The following is a 24,282-nucleotide window of genomic DNA, read 5'->3' as shown; positions in this document are numbered from 1 at the left end:
TTGGCTTTGAAAGGACCCTTTTTACTAGACAATGAAACTATGTTCATAAATTTACGTTCAACACACTAGCTCGTTTGATACTTAAATGTATAGTTATAATAAGCAGTTGCAAACAGAGTCTGAACTGTTCCAAAAAGATATTTGCAATTGAAATAGCTAGCACTTATAGTTACTACCATTAAAACTGTTATATCACGTAGCGCGCATGCAATTTTTAGCCCTGCGAGATACTCTCTTTTTGAGCCCAAAATACTATATATTTGCTATCGATTAATTAGAACTCATTAAAAACACAAAATTATTCAGTTCTGCCTAGATATTTGATTTTTCTCTTCTAGTGCAGATGTATATTCGCGACTTGATAATAATAGTGCGTAATAATATCAGACACATCATTCACCATCAATTGTTTCATCGCGTCCTTTTACTCGTTTCCTTTTATTCGGATCCCTATCGGTACAGATTCACTTACATAAGAATAGTGGCATTATCCCACCTCGTCAACTAAAATCACTCTAGCCTTTCCTGTTAACCACGACTTCGTTTAACAATCAAACGCTTCACTAACATTAACAACGAGGGCTCATCAACTGAAATCACTGAGTATTAAGTATACTACGAATATAACATATAAATCAAAAGGAAAAAACGCAAATCGCGAAATACCTTAAAAATTGCTTAACAACCTTTATGAGAAGCTTAGTACTACAAATTATTACATAACTCAATATTATCGTTGTGTTAACCGTAACACAATAAATAAACTCATATTATTTATCCGCTAGTAATAATAATAGGAAAACGAATAGAATTTTCAGTAACACTAATATAGGGAGAAAAGACCAATGGAAAGCATTTTATAAAGATAAGTCAAGCGATCAAATAATCTTTTAATTAACACAGTAATCATAACCGAACAGTCCATTCTTCTTACGTTAATTACACGACCAATTTACTAATTAAACAATTTTGTTCACTTCAGTTGGCCTTCTTGTTTTAGGCTGCATTGTCGCCGTTATCGCTGTCGGTCTCATATATGTAGTCATCAGCTGCCCCCGCAGCAGCGTTTCCCCCGAACGATTTTACAGCTCCGGCCGCCGCAGCAACTTGGGAGGCGAGTGAGGGCGTGAACCCTGTATGCCCCGCATTGGGCAACGGCCCGCCAGATGACATGGGCCGCATTTTGGACTGGCGACTTTCTCTTAGCTCTAGATCATCGTTATTATCATCTAAATCATTTTCACTTTCGGAAGAAGGGAGCTCTTCAAGACCTAGCCGCTTCATGGCTGCTGCTTCTCGTTCGATTCGTTCTACTTCCTTTGCCTGAAAATAGTCCGATATTGACGAATGCTTATTGTCATGGATTGTCTGAATTATAGACTCGGTTTTACGAAGAGAATGCAATTTATAGTCAGACAATAAATTTAAAGTTTCTATTTAATTCGAAATTAAATTGCAGAGAGAAATGCACGAGCTTGATTTGAATATATACATGGAAATTGTACAGCTAGTTAGCACGAGATTCGCATCTGTAGATCTCAGAGTTGTATAATAAAGAGGTAACTAGGATTCAATGTATCGCTGAAAAACCGCTGAAGCTGGAATGGTGACCCTCGTATCTAGTTATGTGTCTAGTGTAAAATACTTTACAATAGTATCTTTGGGTCTTAAATCTTGGGTCTTAAATTAAATACACAGTGAGTCTCACGACATAATTGTATCATTATTGTTTTACACACCTTAAGGACGTCCTTCAGTTGACTAAGCACTGGCGGCGCAAGTGATGCACCCGACGGATCCCTATCTTCGAAGTCGCGGTTTCTGTCTCCTCCATCAACAGCATCAGAACGCCTTTGGCTGTCGGTCTTTCCAAAATACACCTCATCGTGTTCAGGCCCCGATGGTAAACTTTCAAGATCAGTTGGACTAGGCTGACTGCCTATCATCTCAATGCTTGCTTTGCGCGAATCGATTAGCCGTGATCCTGATCTCTGCTGCCTCTTATTGTTGACCCTCAGCTGGAGGTCAGCAGAAAAACTGACACTCTGGGTGAGGTTGCCGTTAAGGATTTCAATGAGTTCATTGATCGCGCCCAGAGATGGCACACTGCCTGGTTCCTGTCCCTCCTGTATTTCGTAATGGATCGCTGTCGCCAGCTGGAGGCACCGTTCAAGATTGGTACACAGCATTCGAACGGATACGTCGCAGTCTGAATATTTCGATTTGCTGTTCCCGTTTCGATACTGTGTGTTTAGCCGAGTGAACAGCGAACTCTGTTTGGCCTTCAGCTCAGTGTGCTCCCTGCACAGGAAGTCGTACTTATCGCCCTGAAGCGCTACGACAGTGTCCAAAGCCTTCTTGCACAGGAAAACCGACCTGAGGCTGAGATGGCAACGCTGTACGAGCGCAAGACAGAGGTTTCGTAGACACTCGGATCGATGCAAGTCATTAAGCGTTTTCAACGATAGTACAGCGCCATAGCTAAAATTATCCGTACTCTCTGCGAGTCCCTCCGACTGGAATAGCTTCGGACAGGCAGTCTTGCAGTCGTCCAGAGTGGCTGGCATGATCAATTCTAGGTCATCTTTTAAAAGCGCTGCTCGGGTTTCCCTTGATACCGCCTGCCAGAGAAGACATTCTGTTTGTAATGTTTCGAACACATTGCGGGCAAATAATTCCGAATCTTCTCGGGCCATCGTCTCGATGCCAATCAGAACTGCTGAGCTAGGTATGTGTACATTGCTGGAAGAGCATGCAGCCGATGGGCCAGTCTGAGTGCCCTGTGCGTGGAACGACTCATCATCTTTGATCTGCACAAGGGCCCATTTAAGTAACGAGCTCTGCATGGATTGTACGGCTGTCAGCTGTAAGATGCTCAGTTTGAGCATCGATACCGACAAGAACTTCGAAGCGGTCACACCCAATGCCGTCACCAAAGAGATCAGCCGAAGTTTTGAGTTTCGCCGAAGGCACAGAAGCACTCCGAATACCGCCAGTGTAGAGACCAGGCACCGTGCGCGATGCGTTTCGGGCCATTTGCGACGTTCGTCTAAACTCGCCAGATTCGTCTCGGAGTTAAGAACTGATTCAACGAAGGCGCGATCTTCGGGAAGCAGCAAACGACTTGTGAGTATTTGGCGTACGATCGAATCATAAATTTCGTATGGTTCGATGACCGATTTCTGCACATTGATCAACATCTGCACAACCTTGTCGGTGTACCATTGCGCCGTGTACCTAAGTGAGCCCCAGTAGGACAGCGGTTGCGGGGGCAGCGGCTCCTGAAGTGAACGTAGCAGCGCTTGACGAGTAGGATGCGGGGGATCCAAATCCTCCGTTTCGGACTCGAGCATCGCCATGATGTCCGGCGACTATACTCCTGAACCAAAGAAAGAACAACGCACTTATATTAGTATAGCTACGGTTCAACATAGTACATGTTGCAGGCTCATCGTTGACAGTTTTGAAAGCAATGTGGTACTATGAGATCTTATAAACGAAAAGCGTTGATATAGTCTTTTACTTATTTGAGTAAGTACAATCCATATTTCGTATGTCTGGCCGTTTACCAGTGAGGCAAAGTTCGAAATCGTATATTGTTTAGAATTAGCAATAGAGGGTTATTTAAGTTGAGACTGCCTAGGTTATTTAATTACTCAATAATTAAGTTTGACAGGTGTTTAGAAATACTTCTTTTAGCGCACTGAAAATTGTGTAAATACGTGTAGAACATACAGAGAATGTTGTTCTCTCGGTTATGCAATCATGTGCTTCTGTCAAGCCTTAAGCTTACAGGTTTGATATTACTAGTCATTTGCTGCGAGTAATAAAAATAATAAGCGAATTTAATCTGAAGCATTAGGAGGATGCGAATAGTTTGGTCAGATATTATTTTTCGATAACAGGACTACTTAAGATATGATCCAAGAAAATGCAAAAAAGTTCAGTTTTGTCTATATTAAAATATACTGAAACGTAAAAAATCTACTGACAACCAGCTTGTTATATCGTATTATATCTTATTTTTATATAAGTGCATATATACGTTATCTGTTATTCGTAGTGGAGTACATATAACGCTGAGCGATATCGTTAGCAGCATTTTTACTGTGGCTTCTGCGTACGCCTTTTACTATTTTAATACAAAAGTAATACGCATTGTATGTATTATTTCTGTTGCGTCACAGTCAGACTGGAGTTTCTATAGGAAACCTACGTTTAATCTGGCTTCGTGGGAAATTCTGTGCAAGAACCGTTCGAAAATGTCGTAAACTACTAAAACCTCTTTATGCGCCGTGCTGTTAAAGTGTATTTAGTCTAAGGTCGCATTTTTACATACGAAAATAGTAGCATAACACAAAAGGCTGGTTTGCTCATCTAATTGATTTCGGTAAGTGTCACTACTTTTATAATCAATAAATTGACTCCACACTCTTTACTGCCGAATAAGAAACGTGATTGAACTAGCCTTCGAAAAGTTATATATAATGTTAAGTCTATTTATAGTTGATGGCACTTAATTTTCACCTTTTTTCATTATTTTTCCATTTTTGGCACGGCAAGTTAAAAGAATCCTGCCGATTTACAAAAGGTTGATTATATCCTTGTAAAGTGAGCTAAATAAGATGAAAAACACGGGTACTACGGCACTCAAGGTTGAGTTGCTGTATTAATATTCCTGTGCCCTACGAGCATATTAACAGACACTGAGCAGGTTGCTTATGCGGTACAAGTTCTCTAAGCATTTCACTAACGTTACAGTGTAACCCACTTTAGTCGCTACTAAATTCGATTCTTCGCGCATTGTTCACATTGCCTCCGTAAATCTATTTCCGTGTCTATACATTTATATCCGAACCATTTGCTACTGTGTTGAACTTACGCAAACAACAGTCGTGCATGCGGTGTAAATTTTACGTGTCTCGCACTCAAACAACAATTTCTAATTTGAGATTAACAGCTCGGTCTGGTTTTCAATGAGAACAGTCGTAGGTTGGAAAACCTTTTCTCGAGCAACGGGCACAACTGTACATAAGAATGAAAGTCGACGGGCGTCGACTAGTGATCGCTCTGGCACTACCCAGACCAAGGCTAAACATACTTTACCTCTGCTTACTCGCATTGGTTTACGCGTCTCGCTTTATGGTAAAAACAGACTACGCCGTCCCCTTTAGCTATTGTAACGGTCTCGGCGCTAACAAACATTGTGTACTTTCAACAAGTCCAGTTAGCGAATGTAGTGACTACACTGAAAAACACATACCTAAACGACGGAAGTAAACGGGTCTTCATCAAATCAATTCTAGCCGCTACGAGAGCAGTAGCATCGCCGTACACTTTCCAGTTTGCAACCTGCTCGCTTTCGCTAACGACTGAATGCTGTTATTATGTTTGTTGTTTTGCTTTGACAGTGGAGGTCGCCATGTTCGTCGAACTACAGATCCTCGTACCCCGTTGCATCCGGGAGTGGCACGCAAATGAGTAGATAAAGAAAGCTTTGTTATATAGACGAAATGCTTTTTTTAACTTAAATGTATTTGAGAAATAATTGGATGAGAACAGTGATAAAAGCGAACAGCTTCTTCTAGTTTAGATTGTTCATAAGGAACGACAGTACTAGAAGCGCTCAGTACACTTCCGGGTATTGGAGCTTCTTGAGGGAGGGTTGCGCTGAGCGCGCTAGTATTTACATGGGACAACGTCATTCGGAAATCGAACACAGAGCAAATAAAAAAGTTACGCTTTCAGAAAAACTTTTTCAATAAAGCTCCAATTTAACCTCGTGTCATTGACGAGACGGATACTGTTTTTGGGTGCAGTCACCAGCCACCCATAAGTGCAGCCCTAACAGCTTAATAGGTAAAGAAGAGCATATAAAAGGCACCCATTTTAAGCGAGCGACTGTTTGCGTGTGTTACTAAGGTAATAGAACGACGTATGAATGTAATAGACGATTTATTTATTCGCTATGCCCACCGCTTGTTCGGCCCATTGGAACGGAATGATAACAGTACTAATGTAATGTTCATGCAAAAGTGAAACATTGAGAGGGTATCTGTACAGATTTAGAAGCAGCAATTCGAAGATGTTTTCAATGAGGAGATCAACTTAAAGAAAGGTTTTAAATTTATGCTGACAAACTTGACAAAGATAGCTAGAATACTGCATACTGTTATTGTAGAATCGAATGCACTCTTGCATTGACACATTGACAGATTTCACTTTGGATTCGTGGTAAGACTAACGACACAATAATGAACGCAATACCGTGCGAACGTATTTCAATATGAAGACTGCACTAAATTAAACAAGTGACCCGTGTCCATGTTAGTGTCGATAAAATCATTAAATATGATTTATTCTTTTGTGTAAGAGAAGGACAAACAGTCTCAGTGCAAACAGGTTCGGGTCATATGATTATTCACCCAGCGATATGATATTACTATTGTGTATGATGTAGAACCATTTCTCTGCAGTATACAAATATTGTGCATCATGGGAATTTAAAATGAAGTAAAAATATAAGGCGAGGAGGTATTTTTGCGTTGCTATTTATGATGAGCATTAGCAAACATTTCGTTATAGAAACATTAATAATTTCACGTTTAGATGTCGTAGAAGCAACGAAATATAAAATAAGGCGTCAAGATCATAGATCCAGATATAAACATTTCATTCTCATAAAATGCCGCCTAGGCACGAATGTCTTCAAATCGATGCGGCTTTTGGCCTTGCAAGTTCAAATAAAGTTTATTCATATTTTGAGTCTTGAAAGCTGTTTTCAAATTCATTATGTAACTCTTTTTCTGTTCGTGCCATTATTATTAATATTATTTATACAGGATGCAGGACAGGCGTGGCCTGTTGACCGGACTGCCTAAGCCGGTTCCGAGCGGCGAAAGACGCAGCGCCCGTGATAAAGGAGCTCGCTACTTACGTAGGCTTCTGCACTTTAAACAAATGGATTTCCAGTTCGCTATCTGGCAAATGGCTTACCTTTTTTACTCACCGCAGAAAGTTTATCGAAACTTTCAATATAGAAAGCGTAAGTAACAGTCGCAGCGGAGAGAGCAAAGAAATTAGCATAGGCGCAATAAATAATAACAAAAATAATACGTTAAAAGCCTCTGCTTCTTTTGACGATACAGGTATTTACTTATACTAGACGTTCTTTCCGGTGCTAATTTTCTATGGTGTCGAATAATGACTTGAACTATTTTTGCTTGTTCTTAGAAACGAAAGACCAATTTGCTCGGGACGATCCGGCATTCCTCGTTCTTCTTCTTGTGTGGATGATTATTTCATGTATGGCGTTTGTCGTTATGCTCCACATCCACTTTTGGGGATTTTTCAAGTTCCTTTTGTGGACGATTTTCATCGACTGCGTCGGAGTCGGCATTATTGTGGCTACCGTTGTTTGGGTAAGAATAGTTTAGTTATTGCAAATATTCTAGCCGCTTAAATTTCCTTTACACGTTACGTTCTAAACGTAGGTGTTATGGCATATCTCGTAGGCTCTGCAAATAGTCAGTCAATCAAATTTTTTCACTTTAATTTGGATAAACATTGTCTTATCAGATCCAGTATGATACAGCCGCTCAGAAGGCCTATCAAGTTTTGATCAAATCATTGTTAATATTTTCTGTGCGTCCCATAATAATAGAGTGATGCTATTAACTATATACTTTAGTTTCGTTTTCACACTTCCGTTTACAAAAACGACAGAACTAACCTACTTGCTAGCCCTATACCAGCCTTATATCATACATAAAAGATATCCCAACCTAATCGAAAACGGAGTGACATAATGATACAGGAAAAATAAATGTGTCTATTCTATTTAAGTTAGTGATTGTCAGTTGTCTATGTTTGTGATCTTTTCGCTGTTGTAGATGGTGTGCAATAAATACTTGATCAAGCCATCGTGCTGTTTTACTGAAGATGTCGAGTGGGGCTATTGCTTCGATGTTCACCTCAACGCGTTTTTTCCAGCCCTCATCATCCTCCATCTATTTCAGCTTTTCTTCTACCACAGTAAGGACTTATAAAATAAATGTTCAGACCCGGTACTGTTTTATATAAAGATTTCTTCAGACGGCTAGCCCACTCTAGAGAGAAATGGAGTGTGATTAGGTCTGGTTTCAAATCTGAAGCGCTACATATGTTCTTAAATTTAACAAGCAAACAGGTTACTGTTGTACCATCTTACAAACACTATATGTTGTCTATTCCCAGTTTCTCGGAACATTGTTTGCTAGGAATTTGTACATAGGTCTATAATCGAAATGGACCCTAGACGTTTCAATATGTATAACAGATACATAATTATGTCTGAGTATGCACCTAATATGATGCCTATAAGAGTTGTTTAATTCGAAGGAGCCGTACTAAGAAGAGTCTTTTACTTTGCCCTGCGTTCATTGTGATTGCTGTGATATCAGTATTGATCCGATATGACTGGTTCGTCGGACGATTATTCGGGGATACATTGTTCCTTATTGCGTGCGCCTATTACTGTTACATTACGTTCCTTGGGTATAGTGGTGAGTGTCTAAAGCTCTTCAAAGATCGTCAGTTGATCTTTAACCTTGTTACCCGTTCTAAATATATTTTTTAAGTTTATTTTATAATTTAGATTTGTTAGTGGACAATTCTTAACCGAATTACGTTCCGAATAACTGTGAACACTGTTTCGAGCATCGACACTGTTCAAAACCTACGAGTTTCGTTTTGGCGTTCAGCGTTCTAATAAACTAGATATTTCACTAGCTTGTCATTTATTTGCTTAAGGATACGCCTACTCAGTTGGCACTTACTGTTGTAAAGTTACGTACCTAGTGCAGCTAATTTACGCTTGTTCATTATTTCTTATTTATTTCTTTCAGCTCTTCCGATCCTGAAGAGTACAAAGGTATTTCTGTATCCGATGGCACCCTTGTCGCTCTTCTATCTTATGTCGTTGGCTGCAGGATTCAACTTATGCAGGGTGCTCGTTGATTTTTATCACTATCGCGTTATGTAAATATGTAAATGACAGTGAAGGCCAATATGTGAAGTATTATTTTGAGAGCGGGGTCTGGATTGATTGCTTTTTAATGCAATCTATTGATGATTAAGCGTCCAGCCTTGATAGAAAAGCCCACTTCAATCTTTGTTCGTAAAGTTTTTGCAACGCTATTCAAATTTCCCCAGGCCAAAAATATAGCTTGAAAAATGATCATTCAAAGGAAACTTTTGTGAAGGCTTTTGCAATAACTTACCTCCAGGAAGTCTCAGTGCATTGATAAGTGTCGATAGGGCTGCCTGAGACATTTGATACAAGAAAATTAACGAACTTGAAACTTGATTCAGGTGATGTAAATAAATTATATATTAAATATGTCTGTTTGATATGTCGCTCTTTCATCTAACAAACGAGGTCGACAAAGGTTGTTACAGATGTTTAATATGTCGGTTGTTGCCTAACTAATGTATGGTGATATGTATATGGTACGACCTTGTGAGGTATAATCGTCAAAATGTAGAATTCTACAAGAAAGCATTGTAATACAGACCCATTGTAGAGGTTGTTGCCTTCTACGACGTATGTGTTTCTAAAAGGGTGCAAAACACATGTGAGTAACAGACCACCTTTCAAGGTGTAGAATGTTGTACATTAGCAAACGGGAGCTCGCGCTATTTTTTCGCCAATGTTGATCTGAAGAAATGATCTTTATAGAATATAAAAAAATCTGTCTCAAACTACATACTATTTTCTAAGAGAAATAAAACAATACTTACGCTGCGCAGAAGCTGAAATTGTTTAGTTCAACAACACTGGCGCAGACCTTGGATCATCTGCGAAGCACAGTAGGAATAGCGCGAATTCTTTCTTTACTAAAGGCATATGTAATGGTCGCCGTGACATGATAGCTTCACGCAGCCATGAAAACCTGCTCGCTCCTCATAACTTTACTCATAACGCTTTAACATACTTTTTTCTAAGATTTATTATGTTAAGCCAGTGCATACCAATTAGATACGGTCTAGATGAACAAAAACGATATGTAGAAAAGAATTTCTACCGAAACGCATAAGAAACAACTTTATGTTTACAATATAGTTTCATGTGTAGACCATATTGAAAATACTGCCAAATGAGAAAATTGCGGTTATGCTATGCTAAAAGCTCGACCATAAAAATAAATATCGGTTAAGGATTTTGGTTAGTTATCAATCATTTTTTCGCTCTGATTCTGGCCAACGACAACCTCTACTGCGGAGTATAGAGCCTTATAATATACAAATGAACACTCTCTTTGCTTTACAATTATTGACGGTTTCATATTATTTGCACATTTTTTAGTTTACATATTTACAAGCTTACAGTCTGCATAGGATCGAAACAAACGAGTGGGTTGCTGTATATATTTTCTCTCATAATTGGATTGCCTGAACCGATGATAGTTTTTTTTAAAATAATAACAGGCGCAAAACTCAGAAGTGTTCGACTCGTATGGGGTAATGTTTTCTTGGGGATAGATCGCTGCCTTGACTAATTATCCCGTCGGGAAAACGCCGCTTCAGATTTATTCAATAATTCACATATCATTTCTGTGAATAAAGAAGACTCTTATAGTCATTCCGTTAGCAGATGTCGTCAATTTACAGTAACGACTTGAGCACGACCTTTCCTTGGCGAATTCAGTGTTTCACGAGTCTCTTCTACGTGGATTGTGAAAATATCGAAACAACAGCGACATTGTCTTCTTTGGCAATCCACTGCCTTGCTGTGGGCTTTAGCCGCCAGATCAGGATCACCCCATGTTGGACCGAATATGTACCTGAAGTGAAAAAATTACGATGCTTTAATAAGTTGCATTTTGGCAGTAATATAAATTCTCTAACAAGGCAAAATCACATGTATATGTTCAAAAAATGGTTAACAGATAACTGCATAATTTGCCGATTTTTGGAAAAAAACCGGCTCTCCTAGTCAAAAAAAAACTTCGCTTTTTTTCTTTTCATGCTTACAAGGAAGAGAATATATTTTCGGGTTTGTGGTTCTCAGTTGTCTTTCTCAATTCGTTGATTGCACATAGCGATATACTTGTATTGTTGGAATGTTTTCTTTATTGTTCTATAAGTCTGTTATAACGGTTTAATTTGTTCACAAAACTTTATCAGTATTTCACCTTTAGACTAAATAACGGGTAATTCACGTAAAACGATATCGCATTAGCTACGCTTCATAAGCTGGTTATGGCGGAGTTGAAACGCTACTTTTCGTGTTAGACGATTATCAAGCCATTTCTGGAGATAATTATTAAATGAGCCCATATTGCTTAGTTGGGAGTCCTCACTGTATTAAAATAACTTTGGTAGATTGGATCGAATTTGCCAAAGAGTTGGTGCTAAAAAATTTTTGCCCAAAATACCCTGGAAAAAAGTCAAAGTAGAATCCTGTAATTTATACCAAACGATTATAACAACATTTTAAAACAAACGATTTCCTTTTTTTCTAATTTAACCCTTAATTAGTAACAAATGAATAATGAGAAACAGCAGATTCAAACAATACACAAACTTTCGACCCAACCTAACTCACAACGTGTAGTGTGATTCTCAAGACGAACCTTATAGTATGTCACTCAATATAGTATTTTTAATTGTAGCCCTTACTTCCACTCTTTATTTCCATCGTCGTTGCTCCACATTATAGCGGATTCGGCTACCGTGGTAAATTTCGAATTGATAGCTACCCGGGGTACGCCCGCCATCTTAGCCAGAGTTCCTGTGACATGTACATCATCCACCCAGAAATAGGGCCGGTAACGCGATTCGACGTAGAGACGCCGGGCAATATTAGGAGTCATTAAATATGCCCAGCCTGAAAAACGATAAATACCTTGATAATTCATAGTTTGGCGCGTGCATTCTCAGTTGTTAGTATACTATTGTGTATTTGTAATACATGAGTAGACTAATATTGTGCTTAAATATTTGAAGAAACTCAGATTCGAAAATAGGTTGTAGCTTCTATTTAAAGCAAAAAAGTTAATTATGTACCATACACAAATTCCAACAGACATCCGCAATGGATTTCAAGGTTAGTGTCGTGACATACGTATACGTTTTGATACACCCTAACTAGCGCTATAATTTTAACAGAGTGATTCAACTATTATTGTACTTTTTCTGTAGCATGTTGCCATTTCGCTAGTGCCATGAGAACCACTCTCTCAATGTAGTGGTAAAATCATGATGCCACAACCAACCTTAGGAGAAGTTTCAATTTAAATGTGCTGAATTTGCAGCAGCTTTTAGTAAATAATTAACTCATCGATCAAACAACTGGCATCTATATAAAGATGTTCGGTGAGAGTATGAAATATGTCTATTTTCTGTACACCCTTCGGGCCCAAGAGATGCGTACCCACCAGAGCAATAATCCTCGTAGAACATCAACGGATACTCGGGTATTGTAACCCTCCATTTGCTGCCCTCGTCCCGGGTGACCGGCATCTGTTTTTGCACGTAGCATATAAGCTTCTCGCGGTTGTCTTCCTTGACCATTTTGTAGAGGTTGAATAGATGCACGAAAATGTCGTCGTCCATCTTTAGAAGCCAAGGAGCTCGAGGGCAGTTCTCCCAAGCCCATTTTAAGCCCATTACATGTTTGTACGTAAGATTTCGATATGCGTCGATAAAATTGCCTAAGTCATTTGAAATTACCACTATCATAAACACTTTGATAGAAAACTTGTATAAAATTAAGGAAACACGGCACAGGGAGCGACTGAATTAGTTGTAGCTGGCCTTGCTTCGCTCAAATTTAATATATTATTAGCTGTAGCTATCCACCATGTGTTGAATAGTAGTTAGAGACTAGTATACGGCAGAGTTACCCACAGCCTTTGCTCTATGCACCGGTACCGTGCTGAATTTTTCGTGCTAATATGAGTGTTGATTTTTTGTAGCTTACAGAAGGAAAATTAGTTTGCTTCCAACGAGACTGTTCTGCTGCACATTCAATGTATTCAGATGCGCATTGAATTTTATTACAGTTACTAGAAAGTTTTTCCCTATCTGTGGTATGAATATGATTAGAACTGCAAGAGTGAGTATATATCAAGGAATCGCTTCTATTGATCTCGACTTATTTTCTCTAAGAGTCAAGGACGTTGCAAACTAAAAGATTTTCCGGTAGTCATTAGGTTTTGGTCCTTCCTTATTGCTATTAAGAGTCAGCCATCTGAAGGACCGCCTAACGACATACTCAAACATGCAACTTTCATTTATTTACTATAGATACCGTAGATATTTGCATTCTCAAAATTAGCTAAACGAAATTGAATGAGAAGATAGCAATGTACCTTAACGTAATCTGTGATCGAAGAGAACCGACATAAATATATGTTTATAACCCAACATAGAATCTACTGAGAATAGCAAAAAGCTATATAACAGATCCTTTTCAGACGTGGTCTTCTTTGAGAGACCGATCTAGCAGGTTACGGGCCAAAAGGAAGCATAATTGCAATAATCGGCTAACCTTGAACAATATCCCGATATCGAAGGTGTTCTAGTTGGATTTTCCAATTTTGAGCTTCGTCCTCGACAGCGGCAAGCAGGAAAACAAGTTTGATCCAAAACTTCTTGAGGCGTTGAGATCCTTGGCCCCACGTCGAGCGAATTGAATCGCGTTGTGCATAGTGATTAGGCGCCGAATGCACTAAAACCACCAAAGATTCCTTTCCACTACAAGGTGTCGTATTTAGTACGTACCTGAAGCAAAAGTGTAACCAAAGTACATCGCACAGGTCCAAGTAGCTCCGTGAAGTAATAAATAGGGTACTTATAGAAAAATAAATGTGGATAATCAATATAGGGTATTTATAGAAAAATAAATGTGGATAATTAATATAGGGTATTTATAGAAAAATAAATGTGGATAATTAATATAGGGTATTTATAGAAAAATAAATGTGGATAATCAATAATAAGTTTAAGTTCAGTTTTTTCTTCATTAATTTTAATCCCTTTCCCATAAGCTTCCATACATACAAGCGAGTGAAGATACTGTGAGGATGCTTCGTAGTTTTTTGCGACTGCTGCCGATTAGCTTCGTAGGACCTCGTGCGCCAATAAGTCCCAGAAAAATACACAAGGCTATAAGCAACATTCAGACTTTTCGCTACCTTGTCAAAAACTAATTGTATCGTCGGTTTACTAATCATCCCGTATGCTTCAACTATTACTTACAGCTAGATTTAAAAGGTTACTGGTCCTCATACACACCTGTAAATCAAATTTACTCCCATTGCATTGCCCACCGTCGAGCACGAGAGTGTTGGCTTCGAGGTGCTTGGACCTTAAAAACTAATTGATTATTATAACGATAGAAACACATTGTCGCCAATCTCATACCGCTCAGTATAATATATGGTAATGGACTCGTTGGAGCAAAATCAGTACCAGAACTTAGGGAAGTCCACGAGATGATCATCAGTACGATTGAATTGAAGCCGGGGGCAGGGCCTAGCATTACGAACGCAGTTCTGTTGCTGAAGTAGACGTCTTTCCTTGTCTGAATAGTTCTCTATACGATACTGTTGTATTTTAACAGGCATTGGCACGGGAGGTTGACGAAAGTAGAGAATGCATAATCCGATCCACCAGAAGAAGAGAATTAGGTTGAACGTCAGACTGGGACAGTTCTCAATTCGTACAAAGGATATCATCTTCGTCTGCGCTTTTCATGGGGGTCTGAAGATACAGCAAAAGTAAGCTAGCAATAGTCATACGTTTCAGCCTGCGCAGGACATCAAAAACAATCCGCAGAAACATGCCGAGCTTTTCTATGGATATTTAGCTAGACTATTATAATCATTTACCATTTTATGATTACAGCAATTAAATAAATATATGGTTCAGTTTGCAGAGACAAGGACAAACTACAGACCGAACATTCATCAAGATACTATCCAAATGTAGATTTTAGCAAAGGATTTTTCATAACATGGAACTTTAAAATAAAATTGATACTTGCATACGAACAACCAATACATTATAGCATCCTGGGAAGGGTACTGCTTTACAATACTAGGACGCCACGTAAAGATGTTTTCTGTGATTTCAAGAAGACTTATCAGTCTTATTTGATTTGAAAACTTTTGTGATTATACACAGTTGATTATATACATTTGGTGAACATGTTTGGAGCAGCAGTATGCACCATTGATTACAAGGATGATAATCATAACATCTACATGTTAATTGACGCCATTGCTGGACAATGGACACCTCCTTTAAGTTAAAAAAAAGGAGCTTCTGGTCTACCCTTCACTAGGATACTTGCCATTTTTTCGGTCCATTTTAAAAGGACACACATTAATAACAAATAACGAACCAATCCTTTAACCATCTACCATTACATCATGTTAAGTATAAAATGAACCTATATTTTCCCTAATTAGGTCACAAAAAATAGCCTTCATTCAGTACTTAGTCTTAATCTCCTGACTAAACTAAACATTGAATCCTGGAATATTTTAATAAATACGCACTAAATACGCGCATTTATACTCTAATCGTGTTGCAAATGCGTTTCCAAAGAAGTCTGGAAATATGGCCAGTACCGTTTGCATGCAGGAAACTGTTATTGCACGAGCCCCAGCACTGCCATGTCCTTTCCGTATAGCTGCACATAGATTCACGTATTTAGTTGCTTTGATGTAAAACACCGTCGCTAATCCAAAGGGTCGGCAACTGTCACATCGTGCTGATTTGTTCCCGACAACCTCAAGTGGGATGACTTCGATGAGTGGACCTTGTTTAATTCCAGACCTATCACAAAAAAAAACTGGAGAATTGATAATAAGCTGTCTTTAGTCTCTGATTTCATCATGTCAATATCGTATGGTGCAGTATTCTATGCGTGGCCTAAGACACTTAAAATCTAATGTCAAAGTTACCAGTTGAGGTGAATAGTTTTCGATCTGCGATGCTTATAAGCAAACTCTGCTAACAAATTGATATAAAACTGCCTAACCAATAAAATCTAAAGGTCTGCTCTCCATAAGAAAAGAACACATATGTAGTGCGCATAAGACGAAAGCTAAACAGAATTTCTAACGATGATTATCATATAAGAACGATTACTTTGATGGGGCTGTATTGCACGTTCAAGTAATCAGTAAATGGTATGTTCTTCCATGGCTAAGTCGTTCCTTTAAGGTTTAATAATCACATTAGGGCAAATCCGAACTTTACGCGAAAGTTCGGATTCGACACGAGAGTCGTGCAGAATTTTGATTTTAACGATTGTTTGAAACGTGGTAACCCGGTTTTCTTTCAAGATATAGCTAGTTCGACATTTATAAATGCATTTTGCTTTCTATGTTACACCTGCACTACCATTGGTGCTGACCAGACATGCATAACTAATGTTTTGCTATACCCGCTCCCGAAATAACCGAAGAAGTCAACTCATTCAGTTTTAGTTACATCACTGCGTTGTGCTTTAACTTTGCATAAATTTAGAGCTATAGCTTAAAAACAATATGTTGGGGGAAACAGTTTTTTGCCACTGTACTTTCGTTTCTGTTACGGGCATAATAGCAACAACAACTTTCTGAAACTTTCTACCACCTATATATATATATATATATATATATATACCGTAGTTGATGGTAGAAATGGAACAACACCGTTTGTATGGAATTCCGTAGCAGCAAAATAAACGATATAACGTTATATCATAATATGGATGATGTACACACCTAAAGTAATATTACATACGAACTGATGATCTAACCAACATAACTAATTAGCGCAGGTGTGCAAAAGGGAAGAAATTTAAAATCGATAACGTTAGATGTAATCTAACAAAATAAATACGGCCTCTCGTTGCACTTACCTCAGCTTATGTACGAATTATTCTAGCGACATTTTTTCTCGTCATACGCATCTTCCGACGCGCATTTTCTTAGATGTATAACATTCACTGTAAAAGATTCATGTACAGCAGTAGCAACAAATATCCAATGGTATTGTGGTACAACTGTGAAGTATCTATTGCATTGGCACTTCCACCACCTAGGTGTATTCTATTGTAAGTTAAACAGTCAAAGTGCTGGACTATCGATCTTCTTCTGCCGTATAAGGCCCACACGCGCATTGCTAAATACGGTCATACAGCGGGAAGAGGGCGCCACTATGCTGATAACTCGATGCTACAATTTGGGCTTATATATATTAGCATAGAATGCTTAGACACAGACAGTACACGTCCAATCTCGTCGTGTCGACCGCCGTGATCTCCGGGGATTCTCCCGCCTAATATACTCGCTTAGGCGCCCCTGCTGCAGGCTATGCAGTGCCGGTCTGAGTCACTTGGACCGTATCTGACCGTACTGAAAGCATTGTGTACTATGTGTGTGTGTGTGTAACCGTCAATCCACATGTAATATGTACATGCATCAATGAAGAAGATCGAAGGAGTATATCTTACAGTTGTTGTTGCGATAGTGGTCGAGGCAGTCGTTGACGATCGTGTGGGATGATTCGGTACGCTGACTGACGGCGCCAAGCTGCGCTAACTATTGCTGCTGGTAGCTGTTGCAGTCGGCGCATTGCCAGGAAAGGCCGGAATGCCGTTACTTCAGTACTAGTACCGATCGGTGCCGGAGCTGCCGCTGCCGTAGTTTGTTGCTTCATCAGCTAAGAGGCATAGAAAATAGAAGCTCGCGCGATCACCAGTCACTATGAGCCACTACTGAGTACAGTAGGTGTTGGTATGATGAGGGAAACGAAAGTTAGCGAGATGCCGCTTAACACAAACCGATCCTGCCAGCCAGCATAAAATCAATACGATGCGACACTGCACTAGAGTGCTATTGAATTTTTTAATTTCCTCTACTTACAGCGATTTAAGTGTTCCGATTTTTCCGTCTTACACCGCCCTTCCTTAAAGGCGAGACGAAATGTTTATGCTATCGAGCGTCGGGATAGATGTGCTATCTTCACTATTACCCTCACTACTACTTACTACAAGTAACAGAAGTTGACAAGTGAAATGGCTTACGGTCTTGGCGGGTGAAGGTGGATTGACAAGAGGACTTCAGGTGGCGACAGAAAAACGAAGAGCAAGAAGGAAACGTCAACGACGACAATAATGAAATAAAACGTAATATCACTGGCCAAGATATGCGTCAATGCATAACAGTCGATTGGACTATGCAATGGACACCAGTTAGAGCTATAAATATATTTGAAATTAGCAGTGTCTCATGGAGGAAGCGAACGATTACTAGATAAAAACCGCGCTACGTTTCCATATAGAGATACAAAGATGGCGTTGTTCCCAAACACATTTTAGGTAGAGTTCGATTGCTAATGTTGTAATGACTTGGGCGCTATGCATCTAACACTTTAAAAATGAATGTATTTTTTAGGTGAAGCGACAAAAAGAGTAATTTTTAAGGCAATTTGTCTACAACAATTCCGTTGTTATAGCACTATCATGATAGGTCGACTTATTCTGATTTATTCAATTAATATTGTCAGTTAACTTTACATTTAATTAGAGCGAAATTGACTAATAATATGATCTGCTACGTATTTTCGTTCTATTATTGATAAAGGGACGTGTCAAACTGCGCCTTCATATCCGGTTAAAAGCTACACATCGATTATTTCTTATTTGAGAAAGCGATAAGCTAACCCAAATGGCCACGACCATTACAATTCTACGGAAAATGCATACATACTGCTGTAAAATCATGAAGATATTTGAAGAACCGAACCATGAAGAACCGAAAGACTACATGAGACCTTCAGTCGAGCAACGAGTTAAGATTCGTTGTCCACTGCGGTGATCTCATCCGATGATTGACACACGGATCGACCAAAATGGTGACAAAATAAGTTGTCACTTCGGCGGAATCCATCTGAATAACAGATGCTAGCCACGTGTTTTAGCAATTAAGAGATCCGATACCACGTTTGTATGCTCATCATCGTCTACGCAGTGATCGTTAGAAATTCGAAACTAGAATCAAAACGATGGTCAGTATAATCCCATGGTACTCACGGTGCTGCTAATTATCGGGATGGCTGAAACGCGTACATGTGTTGAAGAGATTTTCTGTTTCACGGCTACTTATGAGAATAACTACCTACGTTGATGATGAACATGACGAGAAGAAGAGTCTGACGATCATATCATTACCTGAACTGTTTTCTAAAGATCCGTTTGTAATGTGATATGTAGTAGGTGTATTAGAAGCCAAATCCAACTGAATGTTTATCTATTAATTGATATAAATTGATTATTAATCAGCGAGCTAATATAACTACAGGATACCCTACTTCAGATGTGCTAGTCCAAGGACAAACAGACAACCCTCATTTTTTTGGTGTATCAGCTCAAATAAAGACATTTATTCTAATATAATTTAGAAACACAATATCATGATAAGCCTTGCTTTCGAGGCGTTCTTGTCGCCTGCGATTGGTTCGCTTCGTCACTCATCACCTTCGCACCTCACCCTCGCATCATCAGTTATCTCAGTTCATCATCCTAGCATCACCGCATCTCTCAATTCTCAGTTCGCAGTCCGCAGCTCCTGCGAGGTCCGCGTTTTAACCTTTTCGACTTTACCTTCTTCGCCGGCTTCTTCGTCTTTTTGTTTTTATCTTCGCAATTATTTAATATTATCATAATCAGTATACCATATTGGCGCTTTCTCTCGCGCCTTTTCTAGGACAGTCTGCAAGTTTCGTCTGCTTTTTCCCTGCCTCCGTTCTTTTTCTTTACCTTCCTTTTTGTATTTTGTCGTCCAATAACCCGCCCCGATCCTCCCGCTTGATACTGACATAGGATTCGACGACATTCTCCAGTGCGTCATTGCAAACATTTATTGTCAGTCATCGACCAACCGCTGCCATAACGTAGATCTTCGTATTTCTCCCCCTAACTCTTTCTTCGTTCTTTCTCACAAAGAATAAAAACAAGTGGGTATAATCACCAGTAGCACAATCCTACTAGTGTCACCCATTGTTGTAATAGTTTCCACCTGACTTCGACCTCAGTAGGCCTTCGTTTTTCTCCCTCTGTCGTTTGTCGTTTCTGTCAGCACGGCCGTTTGTTGTCTCACAATGTCATCCACCATCCTGTCGACAGACTTTTCTGCCATCAGCCAGTGTCATACAACTGAATAATGACATTTCCTATTTGTTCCTCCTTTTTTCATCTGATTTATTATTCATTCCCTATTTTATATTCTCACGCCCTTCCTAAACTCTTCTTGATTCTTCCACAGCTGACCGACGCGTAAGTCTCTGTTATGAACTTTAGATGCAGTTGTTGCCTCGCGTCAATATCGGCGTGTATGCGTATGTCTGTGGACGTTTGTCACTTTCTTTCATTTATATATATATGAAGTTTTTATCGCCAGTTCTCGTCGCTGTTGACATCGTACCACTATTTTGTAATCTCACTTTTATTACGACTTAATGATTTGACCCTATGTCAACCTCATACCCCGTATTTAACGCACATCGTCTCATCCCATGTCGACATGTTTAATATGCTCTTCGTCTCTTTTCACATCACTTCAAAGGCCACCACACTCATATTATTAATCATTATAAACCGAGTTAATTATTCTTCGCCCATATTTAAACCAGCCGACTCGCCGGTTTACTCGCTCGCTTACTTCCTGTTCCTGTGAGCCGTCCTTCTCAAGGTCACCAGTAACACATAAAAGAAGCTTGCTCGCTGGCTTCAACTGGAAGAACAGCTTACTAATTGCACACTCGTCTCGGTGTCAAGAGTACGTCTTTGTGAATGTGTGCTTTAGTTGATGCGGAAGATCAATCGCCAACATCTTGTTCCTGTCCTGTGCTTTCGTTAACATTAATGGTGGATCGTCTGGCTCGGCTTTTTTGGTCCCCCCCCCCCCCCCACTCACGAGCGGCATCGGTTAAATTCACCTGCAACGAGATACACGAGATAACATAACTCTACGGGCCGTAAAGATGATTGTGCAGAGAATCAGAGGGGCACCCATAAGACGGGTGGGCGGCTGTAAGTTGTTAGTGGCCATTGTCAGAGTGGGAAAAAGAAAATTGTTGAATCGTTGCTGTTTTACCTTGTTGTGCGTGTATGTTCCTTTAATTGTTGCTGTAGTAGTAGTTGTTCTTGTTTGTTGTTGTTGTTGTTGTTGTTATGACTGTTCTTGTCGTCGTCGTCATCGTCGTCGCTATCTTTGTAATGGTATATTGGTCGTTTCTGAGTTGTGACAGGGATAAAAAAGCACATAGAGATCCGCTCTTTTTTATATTTCTCTGCGAATCTGCTCCTATCAATCTGCTCCGTCGGTATTCGATTCAGGTTTTTAGTCATAATAAAATCTTGACATAGTACTTTACGAAATTTGTAAGTGTTGCTTGTTTCGTCAGTACGTTAGATAATAGTAATCAACTCTCTACAGAAATATTTTTTGTTTTAATTTTGATCGGGTAGCGTTAAATTGTGCTCGAATTTTACTTAGTATTCAGCCTAAGCTGCTCGGCAATTTCGGCATTACCTCGACAAACTCGAAATTATGCACTGACATCCGTCTAGCCTGGTTGATGCTATAATTTGATTTGCTCCTTGGTAACCGCTAAGGCGCACATCAGTGTCACTGTACTGTTCTCTGCTTTTTTAATTCCATATGTTATTGTTATCGACCCAAACTAACATTTTTATTCATAGTTATAAGATCATGCTTGGTCATCTTTACCGCGCAAAATGTAGCAGCAGTGCCATTTTCATTTCCGCTCTGTATCCACGTGTGCCTGTCAATGTGTTTGTGTGCTAGTACGTGTGGTCTTGTGCTGTTTACAGCCACTGATATCATGTACAGTATAATGACGAATACAAAGTGACAAAACAACAGCAAACGCGTGCGTGCAATTTCTCGCCGTTGCCACTCTTCCTCCGATTTTCGTTTTGCCCGTCCCTCTTCGCCCTGAATTTTTGAGAAGACGATTGCTCAACCTGGCGCTGCAACTGCGATACCAACCACAAGCCATATCGTTATAGAAATGTACCTTCTATTAGTTTCTATGACTCTTCAACCCCCATCTTTCGCTCTCTCTCTGTATCTTCAGATCAAACAACTACCCGTTTTCTCACCAACGTTCTAACACTTACATTTCATGTGCTTCTCTTTCTTTACCTTTCCGCATGCGCGCCACACACAACGTTCCTTGCTCGTTCTTCGCTCTGTCCCTGTTTGTTTGCACATTTTCAAACTTCTATTCTTTCACACGCACAAACACACATACACACACACATACACTCACATTCGTTCTGGTTTCCTTTTACTCCTTTTCTTTGTATTCCACTCCCTCTGGTGCTCATCCTAACGCTCCCTTGGTTCAAGGTACGCGCAAGCTCGATCCCTCCGTTTCCTTCGGCTTTCGCCCGCAATATCTTGTCTTCGACGATCGTGCCATTTCTTTTATTGTCCCCAGTGGAAATGATTCTCATCAATTGGATTTTATTTACCTCTAGATTTCACACTTTGTCCTTAATCTTCGTCAATTTTTATTTGCTGGAACGTGAAGGCTATCTCCGTCATGTTGACTGGCCAGTCGCTTTCGCTGTCTTTCTTGGGCGGTGGCCTAGTTCCTCCCTAATTCCGAATCCCCTCGTCCTGTTTTCCCTTACATAGAATTGCTACAACACACTACTATTGTCCCGTCATACCAATCACACATTTCTGTATGCTTGTTTGTTTTAACGCGCATCACACACATAGACACACGTAGTGAACGTTTACGATATTTATATTGTGTGTATCCCTGTGTGTCTTTGTGTGTGTCATTAAACTAAACAATAATTATATAATATATTCACTCATCGCTGTACCGTAATCGTTTTTATCTTCATCCATCTAATAATATTTACCTATTATTTTTTCTTTCCTATACTACCATATATTACACGCTGGTATCCACAGGACATATTCGGCTGGACATAGGCCACGATACGGTGAGGCCGGCCGGCACGAGCGTTCTGATCATGTTGCTTTGCGAATTAATTACATTATCAGTAGCAAGGAAAGTGTCCGTATCGGAAAATCGTGTTGATCCTTGTGCCTGTTATATCTTAGTATAGCATTAATGTCATGTCTATCTTCGTCAAAGGAATCGAAATTGAAGCTGTACCATTTTGTATCTTTTGGCAATCGCAGGTCCGGCGACTGTTGGGGGACGCGGCGTAAATCGGAATGGAGCCGCAGTGACAAAAATGTGATATCATCATCTGTAAACCGATTGTTACAGTAACAACAACGATCTTGGGTGCATTGCGCGACACGCGTCAACTTCATCGCCGTTAAGTTCTCTCACACACAGACAGATACACACTCACGATTCCGCTGGTAAAATTTAGGAAAAAACAATTATTTTAATTGTTTTTATTGTTGTTACTATTTCATTTCGGTATCCTCTGCAAATGGCTACTACAGATTGATCGGAACGCAGCACCTGCACTGCACTCGTTTGATCCGGCTAGACTATCTAGGGTATTCGTCTTCTTTCAATTATTACCAATGGTATTACTGTTGTCGTTATATTCTGTGTTACGCCTCTCCGCCCATTTCAACCGAGAGCTTTAGATATTGGCTACGGGAACTAATGTGTGAGCTGCTAGGACAGGTTCTACAGAAAGGTCAGGTGGGCCTTATAAGACCTATGTTATGTACACGTGTTAGATAAGTATAACTTACGCTCTTCATCTCGCTTGCGTTCTTTTTCTATTTTTTTTTATATATCGCTTATTCCTCTGCCTATTCTGCTATTCATCGTAAACTTCACAGACTCGCACTTTTTGCCCACCCGGAGTTAATTAATAATGTCCTTTTACTACTAACAGCTTATGAAGGTCAATACATTTTCGTTGCTATCTAAGTTTTAAACATCCCACTACTATTACGCCTCGTGTCATAATTGTTTTTGTTTCATTTCCATCGATCTCAATTTACAATCGTGAAGCTAACCATCGGCCTGTTATATATGTGAAGAGCTAACATGAATAATAGTTGACACAACTTTAGGCCCTCGAATATTGCCCTCATTTTCGTGGCTCGGCTGTTTCACCAAAGACTTTATACCTAATTTTCTGGTTATTTTTTGCTTTTACAGAAATCAATGTATTGTTTTACGCGTGTTTTATTTACTCTTATTTTTTTTGCTACTAATGGCAAGTAAATTTTCAGACCTAACTTTTCCTTTGCTCTATAT

The 24,282-nt window shown here is 39.5% G+C and overlaps 3 protein-coding genes and 1 long non-coding RNA gene across 12 annotated transcripts in view; 2 read left to right on the top strand and 2 right to left on the bottom strand.

Moving 5' to 3' along the window:
- Nucleotides 1–298: 298 nt before the first annotated feature.
- Nucleotides 299–5,394, bottom strand: LOC111261033 (uncharacterized). 3 transcript variants are annotated; one of them, XM_022834218.2, is made up of 3 exons: nt 5,264–5,394; nt 1,740–3,379; nt 299–1,323 (listed from the first exon to the last, which is right to left on the bottom strand). In XM_022834218.2, the coding sequence occupies exons 2-3, from the start codon at nt 3,357–3,359 to the stop codon at nt 997–999; spliced, it is 1,947 nt and encodes a 648-aa protein (XP_022689953.1). In that variant the 5' UTR covers nt 3,360–3,379; nt 5,264–5,394; the 3' UTR covers nt 299–996. The 3 variants fall into 3 exon arrangements, with proteins under 3 accessions (XP_022689953.1, XP_022689954.1, XP_086824670.1); XM_022834219.2 differs by lacking the exon at nt 5,264–5,394 and adding an exon at nt 5,107–5,212; XM_086968544.1 differs by lacking the exon at nt 5,264–5,394 and adding an exon at nt 4,883–5,031.
- Nucleotides 5,395–5,687: 293 nt separating this feature from the next.
- Unc50 (Unc50 RNA binding protein) lies at nt 5,688–10,208 on the top strand. 2 transcript variants are annotated; one of them, XM_022834243.2, is made up of 6 exons: nt 5,688–5,859; nt 6,843–7,045; nt 7,234–7,421; nt 7,893–8,034; nt 8,442–8,543; nt 8,886–10,208. In XM_022834243.2, the coding sequence occupies exons 2-6, from the start codon at nt 6,844–6,846 to the stop codon at nt 9,020–9,022; spliced, it is 771 nt and encodes a 256-aa protein (XP_022689978.1). In that variant the 5' UTR covers nt 5,688–5,859; nt 6,843; the 3' UTR covers nt 9,023–10,208. The 2 variants fall into 2 exon arrangements, with proteins under 2 accessions (XP_022689978.1, XP_022689979.1); XM_022834244.2 differs by having other exon boundaries at nt 5,688–5,922.
- Nucleotides 10,209–10,297: 89 nt separating this feature from the next.
- LOC111261037 (beta-1,3-galactosyltransferase 5) lies at nt 10,298–17,635 on the bottom strand. Of its 6 annotated transcripts, XM_022834234.2 has the most exons (9): nt 17,495–17,635; nt 16,901–16,987; nt 15,621–15,844; nt 14,458–14,748; nt 14,047–14,115; nt 13,535–13,767; nt 12,420–12,716; nt 11,662–11,869; nt 10,298–10,823 (listed from the first exon to the last, which is right to left on the bottom strand). In XM_022834234.2, the coding sequence occupies exons 4-9, from the start codon at nt 14,721–14,723 to the stop codon at nt 10,640–10,642; spliced, it is 1,257 nt and encodes a 418-aa protein (XP_022689969.1). In that variant the 5' UTR covers nt 14,724–14,748; nt 15,621–15,844; nt 16,901–16,987; nt 17,495–17,635; the 3' UTR covers nt 10,298–10,639. The 6 variants fall into 6 exon arrangements, with proteins under 6 accessions (XP_022689969.1, XP_022689974.1, XP_022689972.1 ...); XM_022834239.2 differs by lacking the exon at nt 17,495–17,635 and having other exon boundaries at nt 14,458–14,591; nt 16,901–17,470; XM_022834237.2 differs by lacking the exon at nt 17,495–17,635 and having other exon boundaries at nt 12,420–12,695; nt 16,901–17,468.
- A 3,316-nt stretch (nt 17,636–20,951) lies between these two features.
- LOC111261040 (uncharacterized) overlaps nt 20,952–24,282 on the top strand; it is a 5,209-nt gene continuing 1,878 nt past the window's right edge. The window contains exons 1-2 of the long non-coding RNA XR_002680727.2: nt 20,952–21,073; nt 23,232–23,373. This is a non-coding gene — a long non-coding RNA (uncharacterized LOC111261040). The remainder of the gene's footprint in view (nt 21,074–23,231; nt 23,374–24,282) is intronic.

Source organism: Varroa jacobsoni, unplaced genomic scaffold (genome assembly GCF_002532875.2).
Source record: "Varroa jacobsoni isolate VJ856 unplaced genomic scaffold, vjacob_1.0 scaffold_512, whole genome shotgun sequence".
Lineage (NCBI taxonomy): Eukaryota > Metazoa > Arthropoda > Arachnida > Mesostigmata > Varroidae > Varroa > Varroa jacobsoni.
The sequence above is the reverse complement of the archived record's forward strand: the minus strand, read 5'-3'. Positions and strand labels throughout refer to the sequence as shown.